Source organism: Thunnus thynnus, chromosome 12 (assembly GCF_963924715.1).
Source record: "Thunnus thynnus chromosome 12, fThuThy2.1, whole genome shotgun sequence".
NCBI classification, from domain to species: domain Eukaryota; kingdom Metazoa; phylum Chordata; class Actinopteri; order Scombriformes; family Scombridae; genus Thunnus; species Thunnus thynnus.
The window spans coordinates 20,575,868-20,595,357 of record NC_089528.1 but is presented as its reverse complement, the minus strand read 5'-3'; the positions used below and the strand labels follow the sequence as shown (position 1 = coordinate 20,595,357).

General features: G+C 39.5%; 1 protein-coding gene across 3 annotated transcripts in view; it reads left to right on the top strand.

Annotated features, from left to right (window-relative positions):
* pde1cb (phosphodiesterase 1C, calmodulin-dependent b) overlaps positions 1-19,490 on the top strand; it is a 109,154-nt gene that overhangs the window by 36,638 nt on the left and 53,026 nt on the right. Inside the window, exons 1-2 of one of the 3 annotated variants that reach the window (XM_067606224.1) lie at positions 882-2,453; positions 7,194-7,220. The exons of the other annotated variants lie outside the window; for them this stretch is intronic. Of the exons in view, the coding sequence (XP_067462325.1) occupies positions 2,353-2,453; positions 7,194-7,220 (128 nt within the window). The 5' untranslated portion in view covers positions 882-2,352. Of the gene's footprint in view, positions 1-881; positions 2,454-7,193; positions 7,221-19,490 lie in introns of those variants that run through there. 3 annotated transcript variants of the gene reach the window in all.

Sequence of the window (19,490 nt, the reverse complement as noted above, 5' to 3'; positions counted from 1 at the left end):
AACATCCAGTGCCAGTGCAGGAAGTTTAACGTGGAGGTCAGTGTGGACTGTGTAAACTTCTTCACAGCACTATGCACTTTAACTTTTTTTGTGTCAACACTCGATTCTGAGTGCAATGCAGCTGAAATTGACCTTCCTAGTCCTTGCAGTGTTTTTGACAGAACCTTTCTCACCAGGCTCGACCTTGTGCGGTGTCACACTTACAGATGATGACATGGTACATCAAGTCCCTGGGGTGTAAAGCTGTGAACAGCAAGCAGTGAAATGTGAAGTTACTGTTTTGGTTTCCCCTCAAGTTGACCTGTCGACTCTGGCTGTGGCTTTTGCTCTCCTGGGGGCCATACCTCCACAAAATAGGGGGGGAAAAAACAATGATGAAGAGTGCATTGAAGAAAGGCAGCCAGAAAGAGAAAGAAACTGAAAGCTGAAGACAGGGAGGGAGAAAGAGACAAGTGCGCCTTTGAAGAGAACATCAGCAGGCTTCATGGCACTCAGGCAAACCTCTCTCCTCCCTCCTCACGGAGAACCCATCTCAGCAGATGAAAGCAGGAGCCTCTTTGAGGTGGCGCCCTGGCATTATCTCTGCATCCTGCATCAAGTAATTGAAAGACCTGAGAGTATGGTAGGGGGCTTGGAGAAAGGAGGGGCGCTCTGGGTTGAGTCATCCGTGCAAGTTTTGGACTTGCAGAAAAATGAGAAGCTGTATGTTCTTGTGGGTCTTTACTAGACGTTCAGTGAGGTATGAGTTAGCTAAAGAGGAGGGGAACAAGGAGAAACTTAAAAAAAGTTTTTAATAGAATATATTTCAGTTTATATATATATACAAACACATATATTTATATAATGTAATATCTCTTGTCAGGCAGAGTGACAGGAAGCCTAAGATTTTGAAGTCACTATCAGTGAAAGATGTGGGAAAATGTAATGGAAAGAAAATATATTGACTGAAAAAGAAAGCAGAAAAATAGAGTACTCAGCAGCTACATTTGTGTAATTATGCAATTACTGATGCAGCTTTTATGGTAGATGGAATATAACACATAATATATGCAGAAACCAGTGTGTCCTGATGGCTTATATGGCTGTGAGTATCATAAAACTGTCTCGAATTTGATACTGCCCTGCTAACTGCCACATTATCTGCAAATCTCAAATGAATTGGAAAGGACATTTTTGCCCATAAAACCACAGAGGACAGCAATGTAGCATCTGGACGCTGTGGTGTGTTACAGTGAATGGGAAGGTGTGTCCAAACTTTTGACTGGTACGGTATATGTAGTGAGAGAGAGGAAAAGAAAGAAGAATACATTTTAATGTATTACAATGCTCGTATTTGGTGGGGATTGAATATGGAATGGCCTGAATGCTCTCAATGGATCAGTGTAATCTCAGTTAAATCAGTGTCAATGCACTGTCTGCACGCTATTTAATCCTGCCTGGCTTGACATTTGATATGTTGTACAACAAATGTATTATCTACATTGCAGATCTGAAGCATTTGCAGTGAAGGTTTTCATCACTTTAAACATTGACATTTATCTTCCTGATGAAATAAGCAACTGCATGTAAAAGTATCTATGTATTAGAGGGTAAAAAAGAAAAGAAAACGCTGTGTCATTGTTGAGGAAAGGCCCTTTCGGTTTAATCTCATCTTCAACCATAAATGTATTATTGTAATCCAGGGCATTCATACCTTCATCATCTGTTTCCTAAATATCTCTCATTCCTGTTTCTCTCCTTCCCCACTCATTTTCCTCCCTCTCTTCCTCTGGTTTCCAGTGGATGAAGCATAACATGGTTTCTCATTATCAACCAGACTCCTCCCTCTCTTTGACTGGTGGTGTTTCTCCTCCCTCCCTCTTGTGTGGAGAGCTCGGCAGTGAGTGTTAATCCCGGATTGCGCTGCCCTGCCGTCTGCATCCCGTTGTTGCTGGGAGAGCATGGCACGGCTTCAGGACCCCTGTGCTCACACAGGAGAGAAGTGAACGAATGAGAGAGACAGAGAGGGAGATAGGAAAGAGGTACAGCAGGGCTGTTTCACGACTGTCACAGCCACTTGAGCACTGCACTGCACGCTGAGTGTTACTGAGTTTCAGTCACACACACTCTCACATAAACAAGAGAAAGGAGAGAAAAGAAAGGAAAAAAGGGAAGGATGACGGAGGGTTTGTCGCAGCTGTGGGTGCAAATGTGAAGAGAGAGGAAACCTCTGTCACGTCCTGGGTTCCACCATATCGCAAACTCTCTCTGCTCGGTGTTGCGTCTTCCTCGCCACTCAGATTTAAGAGGGATTAAACTTTTTTTTTTGTGTGATCTCCTGTTGGCACATCTGGAACCCTGTGAGTCTTTGACATGGAGTCACCCACCAAAGAGATCGAGGAGTTTGAAAGCACGGCCCTGAAGTACCTCCAGCCAGAACAAATTGAAAAGATTTGGCTCAGGCTCCGGGGATTGTGAGTATATCCACTTTTACTGTTTTCAACAAGTTTGTGGAACAATGTTGTGTGTGTGAGTGCCTCTGCATGAGTGGCATAAGTGTATAACTTAAGCTGTTAATAATCATGTGTGAATTTATCATGTCATAATTGATCTTAAATAGCTTAAAATAAGATAAATACGATAAATTCTGATTTACAAAAGAAACATGCAGCAAGGATACAAGAAAGAGCTTGTGTGTCATAATAAAAGCCTGGCTTTGTTCACCAAGGATAGACTGATAAAAGAGTGAAAATATAAAGAAGAGAGAAAAATAGATAGAGAGCTAGGAATGTCTCAAGCCAAACACCTTTGAACTCCTTCCATTAAACAACTCTGAATGTTTTGTTTACCTTATCGGACAGGAGGGAGGAAAAGGAATGCACATTAAAGCTGAAGAAGTGTTAACCATGGAGGAGTGAGCAAGGACGAGTGTTCTCACTTGTAGCCTTGATGCAGAAAAATATGCTTATTTAAGTCACTTTAAGTACTTTTCTTACTTCAGTGCAGCAGAATTTTTTTAAAGAGACAGGGAAATTATGGCAGTGTAGCGGTATTCTTATGACAAACCAGATGCTGATGCCTTTATTTGCTTATGGCCTGTTTGGTGAAACGTGCAGTAAACACCTGTTGTAAAATTGGAAGACAATGAATTTGGACTTAAATGATTGAATGGTTGTATTTTTGGGTGAGTCAGTGAGGCTTTTGCTTTTTCGTTTTCCTTCTTCATCTCCTCAGTTGCAGTATTTTACCTGTGTTCACCTGCTATACACCCATGTTATTCCTCTATGAATAAGAGCTTCACATTTTACATTTTCCCCATTTAAGTTTATTTTAAACCCCACCACTATAATATTACTTTCTCACATCCAGTAACCAATCAACACCTCTATGACCGAAGAAAGCCTGACACGCTGTACATGCAAGTTGAAGTGGGAATTGTCTTTTATCCATTTTTAGTTCTCATCATTCTTACTCAGCGAGGGGGGTGGGCAGCGGTGTTAGTATAGAAGGGTCATCTTAAAAAAAACAAAACAACACACTAATGTAACTGCTGCAGGTCTGAATGAAATGCAGTTTCCTCCTGCACCACAGACAAGTGAGTGAAAAAACAGTGCATGGGGCTGTTCACAATTTTCTGCAGTGAAGCAATCAGCCTTTTTTCACACTCTCCTCTCCTCTCAAATCCCTGTAATTTATTTTTGGTTATTTTCATGTTACAATATATCCATTGTTCCATGATTAGGATTATCCACTGTTTCTCTCTCTCCTGTGTCAAAAGCCCAATATGTGGGTTCCCCTCACTATCATCCTCTGCCACATTTAGTTTCCTCGGATGACTTCATTGTCTCTTCCATTTGGTCACTGTCATAAATACGCTATCATAACCATCTGTCTTTGTGGATATTTGATGGATAGTGAGTGAGATGAACGTAACGGGGGCCTGAGCCTCTTTTTTTTTTTTTTTTCATCATGGCTACGCTGCAGTCTGCTGGGTGCTCTGAGGGCTCCTGTTGCGTGTCAGGGATCACATTAGCCTTTAATCTCACAAAGAGCCTCCATCTGAAGAGAGGGAGCTCCAACTGACAGGCAGCCCCCACAGATGTTGACAGTTCACACAGTGTATATCGTTGTGTGTTTAATAGAGAGGGCTTGTCAGTGCAGAGTACATGTATGTGTATGCAACAGGGAAAGGTTGACCGTGTGTATGTGCTCGTGCGGATGATATGGATTGGATGTGTGTTTGAGTGTGTATGTGGCGGCTTGGTGACATTTACTGTATGTGCTGTAGGACACTGGTTCCCAACCTGGGGGCCCCGGCACCCAGTAGGGGTCGCTAAAGCTTCACGGGGGAGTCACGAGGCCTTTTTGATTTTAAGGGGTGTAAGAAAACTTGTTTTTTTTAACATACAGTATATCTCAGTATGTCATTAATTTCTGTGTTATTTTTTAAAGTTTAGATTGTTATTTAAGAGATAAACTTCTCTTAGAAACCTCACATAGATAATAACGATGAAGACATAAATACAAGCTACATTCACGTAGCCTTCACACTAAAAAATAGCCCCGTCCTGCATTGAAAAAGTATATAATTAAAACAATCATAGAGCTAATAGAACAATGGCCAAGCATCAGTGAGAAGAAAATATTGAATTGTCAGAAAGAAGCCTATTGAGTATATAGTAAAAAATGTATATGTATGTATATGTATATGTATATGTGTGTGTGTGCGTGTGTTTGTGTATAAAATACAGATAGAGAATTTAATAAAATGTTGATAAAAATATAAGGAAAACACTGTCACTTCGTTAGGGGTTGTCAGTTTACTCAATGATAGAAAAGGGTTCCCTTAAGGAAAAAGGATGGGAACCAATGTCCTAGGAGATTTATTTGGCAGCTGTATGATTTTTGTGAGTGTGTGTGTGTTTGTGTGTGTGTGTGTGTGTGTGCTGGATGGCTATCGCAGCACTCTTTCTGGCACAGTATACTCCACAGAGTGCACCAATCATCCGTGAATAGACAGAGAAAGCATTTCCTTTGGACAGTTTTCGCTCTGCTCGACCGTCAATGACGTAGTCTAAAGCCTGGTGACATCCTCCGATGAAGGCGTGAACAGCATGTTGTGTTTTATCACTTTCCTCTGACAAATTGCCCCTTTATGTTTTTGCATCGGTGAATAGATTCCAATAGATTTCCATTAATAAATTAGATCACTGGGACAGACCGACCTCTCCGTCACCCACTGATTAATGGAAATCAATGAATTATTTAATCACCTGATCAACAGTTCATCATAGAAAGCTCCCTTAAAGGAAGACCAACTTAGATTTAGCCCAAGGAGGATCAAGCTGGCCAGATGACCACGTTATGACACTGACGTCTGATTTATGAGGCCTGGGCCAAAAATGAAATAAGATAAAATACATGAAACAAGATATTTAAAAAGTAATTTAAAAATACCCCCCCCCCAAAAAATAACTCTGACATGGATTGTGCTTAATATCTTCACTGGGACCTTTATAATTACAATAATACATGAAATTTCCATGATCCCTTTCAACCCACATCCTCATTATGCTGAGGACATTGCATTAAAGCCATCTAATTAGAAGAAGCTCTGTGTTGTTGACACATACACAGATGTGGAGGCAAAGCAATCTCAGTGAGAGGGGGGAAGGGGCAAAAAGGTGGGATAAAGGATAGGAGAGGAGGTGAGGAGTGTAGGAAATATCAATACTGCTGTTTCTCCCAGAGATTCTGGTTTCCATTTTGTTAGTTATCCTTATCTACTGTGTCTCTTGTGCCTTTGTTGTCTATATTCTTTTCTTTTTTCATGTACCATTTACCCTGTTTGAAATGCCCAGCACTCTTTAGAACAACCACCTGACTGTGATACTTAATGTCTATTTAATTTTAATCACTTGATGGACCCCAGATGATTGATTTAATGTGAAGATGATTTTTTCCCTCACTAATCTAGAGGGAGCTCTTAACATTTCTTCATGGAGTAAATTCCTTAGCTTGCACTTTCATACTGAGCTCCAGGAAAGATTGATACAGAAAACGATTGAGAAACAAATCAAGCTAAGTGCTGTGAATTCTGCCTGACTGGAATTTAAATCCACATCTGTAGTCGAACGGCACTGGGTCCATCCTTCCCCCCCTCCACTTCTCTATTATGAGTGCCTTAAGTGTGTGTGTATATGAATTCAGCTTTTAGAGGCACGCTGTTATCTCTTCATGGAGGTGTGGGTGTGTTTCAGGCCAAATGTTAGGGTAAGTGATAGTAGGTGTGTTTTAATGTGTAGGCTCCCGGTGTATGTATGTGTGTGTAAAAGTAAAGTAGGTGGGATGTCAGGGGTGGATAGATTGGTGTGTGTGTGTGTGTGTGTGTGTGTGTGTGTGTGTGTGTGTGTGTGTGTATGCAGGTGTTTTTTGCATATTATTACACCTCTCTTAAATCCCTCATCTGCATAAGTAATTGCTAGCATTTGCATTCTTTATTGAACTTATTGTGTGTGTAGAAAACTAAATATTATAACTGCTGCAACTGACGTTATCCCAAAAAACTTATTTACATATATTTTCTATAAATTCACACATTGTATATTTTTATTTTTTGGGATGATGTCTGTTATCAGAGTTATATTTGCCCTCATGCAAGAAAAATTGTATCCTAAACCCCTTACTTGTTTTTGTGAGGTTTGTTTCCGCAAGGTCAGATGCACCAAAATTGTTGTAAATCATTTGTTTCAACTCAATGAATGCTACCTACGCATGAGTTGGTGCAAGTTCATAAAATTTAATCATTTGCGTAATCAACATCCCTAAATTGCTATATAAGGCTACCTGTTCAGCTCCATTTGTGGGCAGTGTCAAGTGTATATATTTTATTTTTTTTTTTTTAGTTTCATATTTAAACTCTAAATTCATTCAGATAATGGCATCTTGATTCTTTAGTGAAATGGTTTTTTACCATCTGAAGAAAGGCAGACTGATCTGTAGATTTACTCACACATAAGAGAAAATTTTAAGAACATTTTTGAATACAACAAATTCTCTGAAATCACTAACATGTGCCAGGAATAAAATCTATTTGTATGAGTGTTTCTTGCATGAGGCTCAATGTCTTTTATTCCTAATAAATTCAACATAGATTACAAGACTAACATTTCAATCGATGCCTCACTATCCTTAATATTTGTTCTCTCTGGCAGGCGGAAGTACAAGAAGACGTCCCAGAGGTAAGACTTGCTGCTGGGACTCTGGACCTCCTTCTCATCCTTCTCTTTCTCCATCCTCTCATCCCTCATTCCTATTCATCCCCATCTCTGCTCAACCCTTCTTCCTTTTTTCTGTCTTTTATTATTCATTGTTGCTTGCCTTGCAAAATACTCTGTAACTATGAAAGTGCAGTTTGAATTAAAGTTGTTATATTATTGCTATGGGTGTTATCATTATTATCCCCTCTGTTCATCCAACTTCCTTCCTGAGGTTGACAAGGCAAAGCTGAACCAGTCAAACACACCTTGTCACACTTGTATACATTCACAAATACTCTTTTTTTCACTCCTTCTTTCTCTCTTGTGTTGATACAAGTGTCAGCTCATCATCATTACCAGATAACTGGCGCTCTGTTGGATAGAAATTATGAGGACAGAGTTGTTTTGGAACCGTAGACAACTCACTGAATTTGAAAGCTTGACAAATAACTCAAGCGCCATGTTATCTACTTCAGTATGAAACTTTCATTTGTTTAGTTCTGCTAGAGATGCTCAAGGGAAATCAGACTCTCTATTAACTGGGACTCAAATGCATTTATGCACACGCACGAAAGCAGGGATTAATTAATGCCACTGGATGAGTGGCTAATGTAGATTTAAGTATCATTTGTTAAAGATCTTTCTGTATTGATCTCAAACATGTCAGCAGTGTCCATTATTCTTTTCAGCTTCCCCAGTGATTATTTTTTCTGATGCGAAGAACATATTGAATGGCTTTAGGACCCAAGAGACCTTGCAAATCTGTAAAAGTGACAACTGAGCAAATGACAAAAACAACTTTTGTATTCCAATATGTGTGATCTAGAAATCAAACTAGCCAGGTGCTTTTGTGGTTAAATGTCCCAGCTCTAAGATAAGATAGTATCAAATAGTATACCTTAAGTATAAACTTAAGGTGCCTTTAGACTGTGTGACAATGACCATGTAAGTTTATTATGAGTCACACTGTGCGAGAGTCACACTGTGGCTCTAATAAAATCTTGGTCACAATCTGTGTCAGACTGCATGATACCAATTTGGGCATGTCAGATTGTGCAATGAATATATGGTGAATCGTAGTGATGTAAATAGAAAAAAGTATGTGAAAGCAGAGTCACGTCATCAGATCACATCATCCATATTCACCACTCTATGCATGCTCCTTACACTCTTAAGGAAAATATGCATGTTTTCCCCCTAAACTTTATTTAAAAATTGCACTTGCGAAAAGTCACACTTTGCTTGTCAATGTGGAGCATAGCAGCACTGTCATAATTGTGCCAAAAGCTGTTGCCAAAGCTCCAAATTGGCCGTTGGTGTGCGTGTCTCACAGTGCGGACCACCCATGTGGACTGATGACCAAAGATTTCACCACGTTTTTCTCATGATTTTCACCTTTCGTCTCAGGCAGCCCAAAATCGCACAGTGTGCAGTGGCCTTTAACAAATTAAACATACGATGCTTTTATACACTGATGGTAAGCCTTTAACCAAAACTAAGCCAAGTCCAATGCTTTGTAAACCTGTACTGTAGTATACATTTATCTATCATGTAGAGCAAAGTGGGACGCCCAGCAGACATTTTCAGGAAAAGAAATCTATGAAAACACCAAAACTAATAATACATTATTCCATCCCCCAATACTTTCCGACTTCCTTATCCTGTCTGTGGCCCTCAGCCCCAAGCCCTTCCTACTGAAGACATAAATCTTTAAAAATGGTTCAACATATAGAGTCTAATTTTAAAAAAGGCTCAGTCATTTCTGTAAACAGCTGACCACTGCAGTTCTTGGCACACGTTACTCAAATAGCAAATAGTGTATATTCATGCTACTTTTTACTCATATTTACTCATACTTATTTCATTCATATAGCACTTTAAAAACAAATATGTTTTGCACCAAAGTGCTTCACAAAGACACTCACCGGCCACGTCAGGTACACCTGTGCAATCTAATGCAATCCAATACAACAGCTGTGCCATAAATTCTACATTTATTTACTTTATTAAGCTTAAACATTACATATACAGAGCTTATACATATAAGATTATATATATAGAAGGTGATAATTCTACTTTCTGTTTGTTATTGAGGTCGTAGTGGTTGGTGGTGGTGGTGTACTGGAGTGCATTATATTGAAAGATGTTCCTAACATTTTGCCCCCCCCCCCGTGTATGTTAATTGAGTGGACAAAATATTAGGAACACCATTCAATATAATGCACTCCAATACACCACCACCCACTACAACCTCAATAAAAAACAGAAAGTAGAATTATCACCTTTCTGACAATGTCAACACAATTGAAAATGTATAAGCTTCTTAAATGTAGAATTTATGGCACAGCTGTTGTATAGGATTGCATTAGATTGCACAGGTGGACCTAATGAAGTGGCCCGTGAGTGTATATGTATATATATACAAGAATAAAGACATATAAATGCGTAACAGATGTTGTGGAATGAAAGCAAGATAAAAATAAAAACAAGTTTAAAACTCAAGGAATCAGATAAAATAAAAACAGGCTAAAAACAAAAAACAAAAAAAGCCAGAGAATAAAAGTGGGTCTTAAGGTCAAGCATCTTAAAACCATTAACAGACTCAGCCTGTCTAATGGCCTCTGGCAGCCTATTCCAGAGCCAAGGAACCACTACAGAAAAAGCCCTGTCCCTGGCCTTTTTTTTCCATGAACGGGGCAAGGCCAACATGCCACGGTGGGAGGATCTGAGGAGTCTGGTGGTGCTGTAAGGGGCGAAAAGTTCTGAGATATATGTAGGGGCAAGACCATGGAGAGATTTGTAGATAATTAGAAGGATTTTGAAGTTTATCCCGAAATGAGCCAGTGTAAAGACGCGAGGATAGGGGTTATGGGGTCTCGTTTCTTGGATCTTGTTAATAACTGGGAGATGGTAGCCTGAGAGATGCCTAGGTAGAAGGAGTCACAGTAGTCCAGCCTGGATGATATTAGTGCATGAATGACTCTTTCTAAATCAGAGGGTGATAAGAAATGCCTAATTTTGGAGATGGTTCTGAGTTGGAAGAAGCCGGACCTTACAACAGACTTTACCTGCCTAGTGGATATAACACCCAGGTTCTTAGCATGTGGTCTGATGTAGACAGAGAGGTGATTGAGGTTCTGGGCAGTAACAGTAGTATGCTGTGGGGGGCCACATCATACAAGAGTAGGATCTCTGTCTTGTTCTCATTTAACTGAAGGAAATTATGATTATAATATTATTATTATGAGCCAACTAGCCTTTAATATCTTGGAGACAGTTTTGTAATCAAGTGACATTGGCCTGATTATGGGAATTCGGGAGAGGTAGATCTGAGTATCATCTATGTAGCAGTGAAAAGAGTTTGGTTGATTCTTCCCAATCGGAGCATGTAAAGATAGAAAAGAAGTGGGCCTAAAACTGAACCCTGTGGAACCCCACGTGAAATATTTGCAGGTGTGGAGGATGAGCTGCCAATGGAAGCAGTGAAACATCTCTTTGAAATGTAAGAATGGAACCAATCAAGGGCAGTCCCAGAAATGCCACCCAGCATGTCAACCGATCAAGGAGAAGTGTATGGTCGACAGTGTCAAAAGCTGCATTGAGATCTAGAAGAATTAATAAAGATGTTTAATAACAATGACAGATAAACATATTTAATAATGCCGAATGTTTGCTGTTTTGTTTTGCTTAATATTTCAGCAGGCCATTTCCTTCAAGTTTCAAATAATAATAATAACACTACAAGACAGGATTTACTACATCTACTACTACTACATTAAACACACCACTTCTTTTGCTGCAATTAGTTAAATCAACAACAGTTCTAGCCACAATCTGGAGAATGCATTGGCTCAATTTGTGTTAACTTAGTAAATAAGGAAATTGTAACTACTCCACAAATGAAGCTCTAAACAAACATAGGTTGCTAGGGCGCTGCTCTAGTGCTTTCATGTTTCATGGCATTTTCCTGTGAACTGTGGGATTGCCGCACAGTTAGAGTAATTGAACGAAACACTCCTCATGCTACTTATTGGCACAGTGTGTGGTCGTTTGGAGCGGTATAGAGCTAGCTGTTGGAAACTCTCATTCTCTGTCTTTGTCACTGTCTCTCTGTCTCTCTCACTCTCCATGCTGGGTGGGTGAGTTCCTGTGTGGAGGAGCCGGGTGATTGACAGCTCCATATGTGTCTGTGTAATTACGGCCGGGCTAATTGGCAGAGAGGAACACTGGGACATTGTCATTACTGACACACCAGGACAACCCCTCACACACGCAGATGGAGGGAGCGATAGCCCTCTTCCCAGAGGGAGGGATGGAGGGATTGAAGGGAGGGATGCCTGTTACTATTTTGGTTATTGGTTTTTGATCACATGGTCACTACTGTAGTCTGCTCTTGCTCACTAAACCTCTGCTCTTGTTCACTAAACCTCGCCCCCCTTAGTTACTGTTGCTGCACCTATCGAACTTTCCATTCCAGCACGGCATATATACAGTTTGCAACAATAATGGTGACAGATTAACTATTTGAATTCTTAGTCATTTTTGAATTACAACCCTGGCTGACTCTTTTTAAAACAAGAAGCTAGTAAAAGAGCTTCAAATGCAGTTGATGGCTACATGTCATGCTAAAACAAAGCTACATGTGCCAAGCAAAAAAGTTGATAATCCAAGTGAAGTAAAAGACATGAAAATTAAAAGACAGCATCAGTCTTGTATTGCGTATTGTATTGCAGTGTAGTGCTACTTAGCCTTAAAAGTATGATAAGGAGAAATGTGTTTATTTGTTCTAACATAACCTTGTTTGATTGTTTTGCTTGCAAGAAAGACAGACATTACATTTATGCTTCATTGTTCATACTTCATCCAGTATGTATTAGACTTTCAGGATGAGGGCTAACCAAATCACCAAACTAGTGGTGTTGGGCCTTGGCCATAAGTTTGGCTATCAGAAATAATTTATAATTATCAATGATAATTATTAATTATTAAAATCAATAAAATTATTAATACAAATTAATAATAACGGGGCACCACCCTGGACTCAGGGAAGAAGATAGCCAATTCAGTCTCAAAGTGTACTAATCTATCAATGTGGAACTTTGACTAATAATTAACTTTGACTAATAATTAACTTAATAACCATAAACAAAATCACCATATCAATAGCTAGTTAAGGTTGAAGGATTTTGGAGTTCTTTGCAGAGCAGAGGTTGGCAAAACTAATTCTTGTGCAACATTAAAACAGACAACATGTATATCCAGAACCATTTATTTAACAAAAAGGTAAAAGAGCAAAACACACAATATTAATCTAGCAAAGTGTACCTATATACAAGTGTATGTGTGTGTGTGTGTGTTTGTGTGTGTCTTGAACCACAGTTGCCTGAACCAAAGTTTGCAAAGCTAGGTTTTAAACCTCTTAACTGTGTGCTTCTCTGTTCAAGGCCAATTGGTGTAGGATAATGGTGCCAGCTTAGGAAGAGGTTAGTTGCATGCAAGGCCTAGTTACTGGATGTAACATGTGTTGAGCATGCTAACATTAACCTAGCGGTGTGGCTATGCAATAACCTGACCATGAACAAAACATCACAACAATAGTTCAATGAATAACTTTAGCCAAATCAATACATGTACAGTACATTGATTTACTTAGCCGTTCTATGCTTCACTATATGTTGCTAGGCAATGCCCAGTTGTTATCAAGTCCATAGAGAAAGAGATGTTTTGTGGTGTTCTGCTTCTTAGCTGGTGAATCCATGGATGAGAAAGGCTGAGAAGAGTTTGGCTCCAAAGCTGAAGGATGCAGGCTTTGCTGGGTAGACGGTGCTCCAGTCGTGCAGGTCAGAGGGCCCAGGTCACTCCTTCGTACAGTCCTTACAGAGTTAGCGGCAAGCTAACTCTGCTTTGTGGCTCCTGTGCTTGTTAAACCAGCCAGCAGACTTCTGTGGTAGCTGCCGGCACTAGAAAACTGTTATTGAGTCTTAGGCAGGCTCTCGCGTCCTCTGCTGAGTTCTGTGTGTGTCTGCTGTGAGCAGGCTGCACCAGGAGATCTCTAGTTTTGTTAACCTGGATCAATGGGTGGAGTTTCACACTTAGGTGCGAACAACCAAGGACTCAGGTTTCTTAGAGTCTTGAAACATGTAGTCAGCTAGTGAGACAAGACTGTAAACCACCCGAAATCCAACAGAGAGCAGACAAAGCCACTAATGTTACCTACACTCTGATCATCCAGGACTGGCTGCCACACAGTTTATTTGCTAGTTGGGCTCTTTTTTGCGTAACCTGTAACCCCTGTAATATACCGACTCTTGGCCTAGGCTAGGTTAGTCCGTTGAACATCTGCAGTTTAGTTAGTTAGACATCTGCAGACATCTTATTTTAGAACAGATACAGCACACTTGATTGGTATCTCGATTTTGGTTTTGAAAAGGAAAAAAAAACCCCAACAAATTTATACACTGGCCTCCAAAATGCCAAGTATTGCTCTTATTACAGCCCTACGCACACTGAAATCATACACTACTACTACTTCATACTTACTATAAATCCAAATCTTGGCAAGCCTGCTGTGCATAGTTACAGTTGCTAAGCTATGACTGGACAATTGCTTTTTGGGGGAGGGATTTAGTGAACAGTCAATTAAAAATGTGTTCGATAAAAATAGACACTTTCTCTTATGTTTACAAAAAAGGCATTGATCACCAAAGCACTACCACTTACAGCAATTATTCACCAACAAAGCAACAAGTTGATGGTTTGTGTATCCCTTTGTATCCCCTTACAGGCGCTTGAATGCTACACTGAATGAAACAGGCTTTTACTTAAGCCTGTAAATATGCTACAGTGGTCACTCCTTGTAGCCCAGCTTTTAAAAGCTTTAAGTGTTTTGCCATCTGATCCAGGCAAGCCTCCAGCCTTAAATGGCCTTATGTTGTCTGCCCAGTTGTTGAGAGTGTGTGTGTTTGTATGTCAAAGCAAGAGTTTTTGTGTCTCCTTTCTCTCGCTCCTTGGGCTGCAGTGTTTGTCCAGATTGCAGTCTTGGAAGCTACGCAGGCTACAGTACATGTTTTCATTGGCAGTGACTCTGTTCAGGCATCTACAACCTGGTCACTAGGGGTGTGAATCTCTGGGAATCTCACGAATCGATTTGATTCTGATTCTTGGGTGTCCGAATCGATTTGACCCAAGAAAAGGGAGCACTATTTTCAGTCTTTTGCTCCAGTATACTGTTTTCCAAACCATTCACTGGTCCTTATTCCACTGGAATACAATAGGAAACATAACTGGCAATTAAGATAAATGGTCCACAGCCTTTTTATTTTAAGAAGTTAGCTGCATGCGTCAATGAATTAATTGATATGAAAGCATCTTACAGTCTCCTGCCTGTATGAAAATAATAAAATGAGGGGAAGGCGGAGTGCTCCGCTGTGTTGTTAATAATGTTATGTCTCCAGCAGTGAAGAGCAGCCTCTCTGCTGCACCATCAGCTCTGGGAAAAGCCATCGTTGTCCAAGACGCTGAGCAGGTGCAGGGTTTTTGAGGTTAAACAGACTGAGCACCGAGTTATTTTCTTCACCTCAGAGTTGGTTTAAGGTGTTTAAGTGCTGCAGTGTTTGTTGGTCAGCAGGTCTCATTTGTTACTGCTGGAATTCTCTGCACCACTCAGCTAACGTTAGTTAGTTAGTTAGTTCGTCTCACAAAGGTAATTATTTAATCATTAAATCAAAAAATGCTTGCAACCACTGCCTTTTTCGAAGATGAATTACAAGACAACTCAGATAACTGTCTCAAGTAAGTTGAAACAGTTGGGTCCAAGTCAAGTATGAAGTTTTGTCAAGCATTTAAATCCAAAGTTAAATCCAAATCAAATCTCAAGTTTATGACTGTCTATAGCTCTGCGTGATTTGCATTCGATTTATATTGAAATGTTTTAATTTTCCTGATATTTTTTACATAAAGAAGAAAATTCTGTTACCACCTGTCACTGAAATAATAACTGACAGTTGATGATCTAATTACCCAGTAGTAAACAGATGTATTTTTTCCGCTGTATAAAACATCTGCAAGACTGGGGGTAATTATTCTTTATTCTTCTGGAGGCAGCAAGAGAAGAAAGTGCCACCTATACAGGATCTCAAATAATAAATGAAATGTGATAAACATCTCAGTACTGCCCACACTGTTTGACTGACAAGTATTTTCTACAGTGGAAAACACCAGAGGTCATGTCCTCTCTGCATGTTTTTTCTGGAAATTTGGAAATTTTAGCAATCTGAGTGGAATTTAAATTCTAAAATTTAAAAAAATACACATGGTAGGTATTTTACATGCTGACTCCTGTATTTTTAGACTCAGAATATACATATTTGACTACTTTTTGGCTAACAAAAAAAATAAAGAATTTGGTATTTCTGCAGAAGGCTTTAAACAGCCAGCAGCCTTTATGTTGGGGAATAAAATTTACAGAAAATATAATTAAACAGTTAACAGACTGAAAATTCAAATAATTAAAACATTTTACAGACTGTCTTTTTGGTGTTCTGGCATGAGCAGAAAGATCAGGGTTTTGGGAGGACCTCAGTATTTCTAAAATCTTGGCAACTACAGCATAGGCCATTTACTGTATACTGATGTCACAAAAATTGTAACCACAAAATCTCCAAGTTGTTTGAAAAGTGCTCTGAAGAGCAAAGTAATATATTTCTTGTAGCTCTTGGTCTAAATAATATAGCAGGACACTAATTTCACTCTCTGAAATAACATTTGGACAAAAATGCCAACAGCTGGAACAGAGTGAATGAAGAAAATCAGCACATTGACAGAAGAAAAAAAGAGCAAGAGCAATGGAGAGGAGTACAGAGAGTCACAAGGGAAAATTGAACTCTTTGGTTAATGTCAGTAATCAGGGAGCAAGTCTTCCAGGCATTGGCTGCCTTTCAAGAACAGCCCATTAGATGCCATTACCCGAGCCTCTCTGTCTCTCTTTTCTGTGGTTTGGGGCCATTTGTTAGTCACCAGGGCTATTGGGCTATTTATTGGAGATGATTCATTTGGGGCAACAATGCAATAGTGTTTTCAGTGTCACACTTGGATTAGCTGGTCCCTCGAACAAATACAATCACATCTGATGAAACAAAAAATTGTCTCTTGAGCAATAAGGAGCAGAAATTACATTGGCAATAAAGATGATGATAATGAATTAGAAAATGAAGATGATGCACACTGCAAATCAATTAAAAATAACAGTTAGAAGCCACACACACAGTCACTTCATGCTCACTTTGAATAGCACAGTCTCATTTTTAATATTGATTATTAATACAAATCTCACATCAGGACTGATTGTTTTTATCCAAATGGCTGCAAAGTAGCAAAAAATGAAAATTGTAGTGAGACGTATTTGTAATTATAAAAACAAAAAGAAAAAAACTGTAAAAGTAGAGGTAAAGTATCTTTTCGCAAAATGTACAGGAAATGTGAATTTGATGTGAAGGATTATTTTTAAGGGTCATTGCCAATAAAATAGGAAGATTTTGTTATTTTCCTGAAATTTCATCCAATGTCACATACCTTCTTAAACTCTTGTACATGTAAGGGTTAATCTAGCCAGACAGAGTATCTAATTCAGTCAGTAGAGCTATTTTTATATAAAACAGTGGTGTCAGGCTTTGGTTGTTTAGACGGACAACAGACAAGCGAGTCAGCTAAAGACCTCAATTTCAGCCCTGAATAACTCACTGTTTCTTCTGTAATTGTTTTCTGGTTGTGGTGATGAGTTGTGGGGTTGTTGATTTTTGGATTTGACTCCATGTCTGTCTCTGTTTTAGCCTACATTTTGTGTGTAATACAGTCAAATGCAGCAGTAAACCTGTTGTTTTTAGGGGTGGAAGTCTTATAAAACCAATAAATTAGGCTTTTTTTGTGGGGAGAATTTTGCTATTTATTTTCTTGCTGTGGCTCACAGAACTGTTACACTGATGATTACGTCTCTCTTGTTGCCCCCCTCTCCCCCCCAGCTTTCTTCCTCTCTTCACCCCATCTCCTCTCCTCTCTCCTACTACCTGATTAGAGGGGTAATTGCCCGACTCAAACGAATCTCCAAGCTTGGGCTAATTACATTCTTCTCAACCAATCTCTTTCTTTTTTCTTCTCTTTTTCCCTTTTCATTCCCCTACACTCCACATCAGGTGCTCCTTTCTTTTCCTCAGTTAGCATGATTCACACCACATCACAGTTTTCTAAGCCACACAGGTGTTGAGAGACGCCCTTCAGTTTGTGCATCAGTACACATGCACAAACTAAAAACATAGTGAGACACACATTCTCTGATGCACAATACCTGTATACAATGTAAAAGCACATACACACTTGCAAATATTTAACAGACACACAGTATGCAACATGTGTATACATGGGTGTCCAGTTATGTTTTAAAATGGGGGAGCAAACTTGGAAAGATACATGGGAGGTGGGGAGGGGTTGGTTCTGCATTTCTACACCCCCTAACTTTTTGGATTAACTCAGGAAACAGCTACTAGTCTACATTAGTTAGATTGAAGGTGCTATGAAAACCAAGAACATCATATCAAGAACAGTATATAATTGGGTAGATCAGGGCAGGAAATGATTATTAGAAGAATGGCTATTTCGTATTTGAAATTATATTTATAAAAACATTATGTAGCCTAAAATGGTGGTAGGTTGCAGGGTACTAGGCCATCTTCAAGGTCAAACAAGGACAAACAATTAATATAAATGAAATAGATTTACAACACATCACAATATGATTTGGATAATTGTCCAATCAGCGAGTAAACGTTAAGTGAGTGGGCTGGTAAAGTTCAACATTCACTCACAAATCGTTGCACATTTCAGCAACAGTGCAATCCTACTTTTAGCTGGTTTAAAGTTTGGCTGGAGTCAGTGCGCCAAGCAGGTTCATTCAACATACGCTAGCCTATCTTTTCCTATGTTCTATTTTCAGTCAGTGATCGCAGTTAAGCTAAATGGCATGTTTCTCACCTTTGTAAACAGTCAGACTCCTTTGTGGATTGATAGACTGTGACTGACAGCCAAACCATGCTATGGCAAACGATCAGCGACAGGATTGACTGGAACAACTCAAAGGGTGGTCCAAAAATGTGTGATTTTTTTATTATTTCTTTTTCTCAGTTGCAGAAAATAGCAAAATGATCATTGATATAGGCTGCTTAAATATAATCACCTGATTGCGAGGACTGTATGATGATAAGTTTATTTTTAAAAAGACAAAAAGTGTGGTAGCAAAACCGTAACTTTGTTCCCCCTAATTGAATAATGGGGACACATTTGCGCCTATGTGTGTATATATGCACACGGATCCACAAACAGCTACTTGTATACACATCAGTGTAGGGGATTTTCCGTTCAAGCCAAAAAATACCCCTCAATAGCTGCATGCCATGAGGCAAATCACTTTCAAATGAATTTTTTTTCTTTGCTTATCTCAAAGTGACATCTCAAAAGGCACACAGTATGCACAAGTGCTGCATTTCCTCTTGTGGCAAAGGGCTTCTACACTGATTATTTTCTCCCTCTTTGCCTACCTTAGAAAGACATTATTGAGCTTAATGTATTGCTATTCTCAAGATTGATTACAAAGGCTAAATGATAGGCTTTTATCCTATGTTGAGGCTACGGCAGAGATGAGAACATAAACGTCACAGGCTTTCTTGGTGCCAGCCCAGCTCACAGGCTTCCCCTTCCTGCTGCCTGCAACAGATAATATTGCAGATTTATGGTGCAGATTGTCTCCTTAATCTCGTTGTTTATATCTACCCTTCCTCCAACCCCCTGCTTCTCCATCCCACCTCTACCCTGGTTCCTGCTGTTTGTCCAAAGGGTATTACCCCAGGACAGAGGCAGTTAGACAGAGAGAGCAAAGGAATGTGAAACTGATTTTCTGTTTGTGTATTTCAGAGAGAGAGAAAACATTTGGTCACAGTGTGTGATAATGTGAAAGAGAAACTGCGGGCATCCTCTAGTGTTTTGTATGCTGAATGTGTGTAATCATGTGTGATGCCAGGCAGCCATCTGTGTGTATGTTTGTGTGCTGTGTGTGTTTTTCTTTCCATTCAGCTATCTATCACCTCACATCATTCATCTCAAGCTAACCCAGTCATTTCTGTCCTAGTGGGAGTCACAGACCTCACTTATAGCATACTCAAATACCTTCTGTGGCCCACAGTCTCTGTCATAACCAATGTGAAAGGC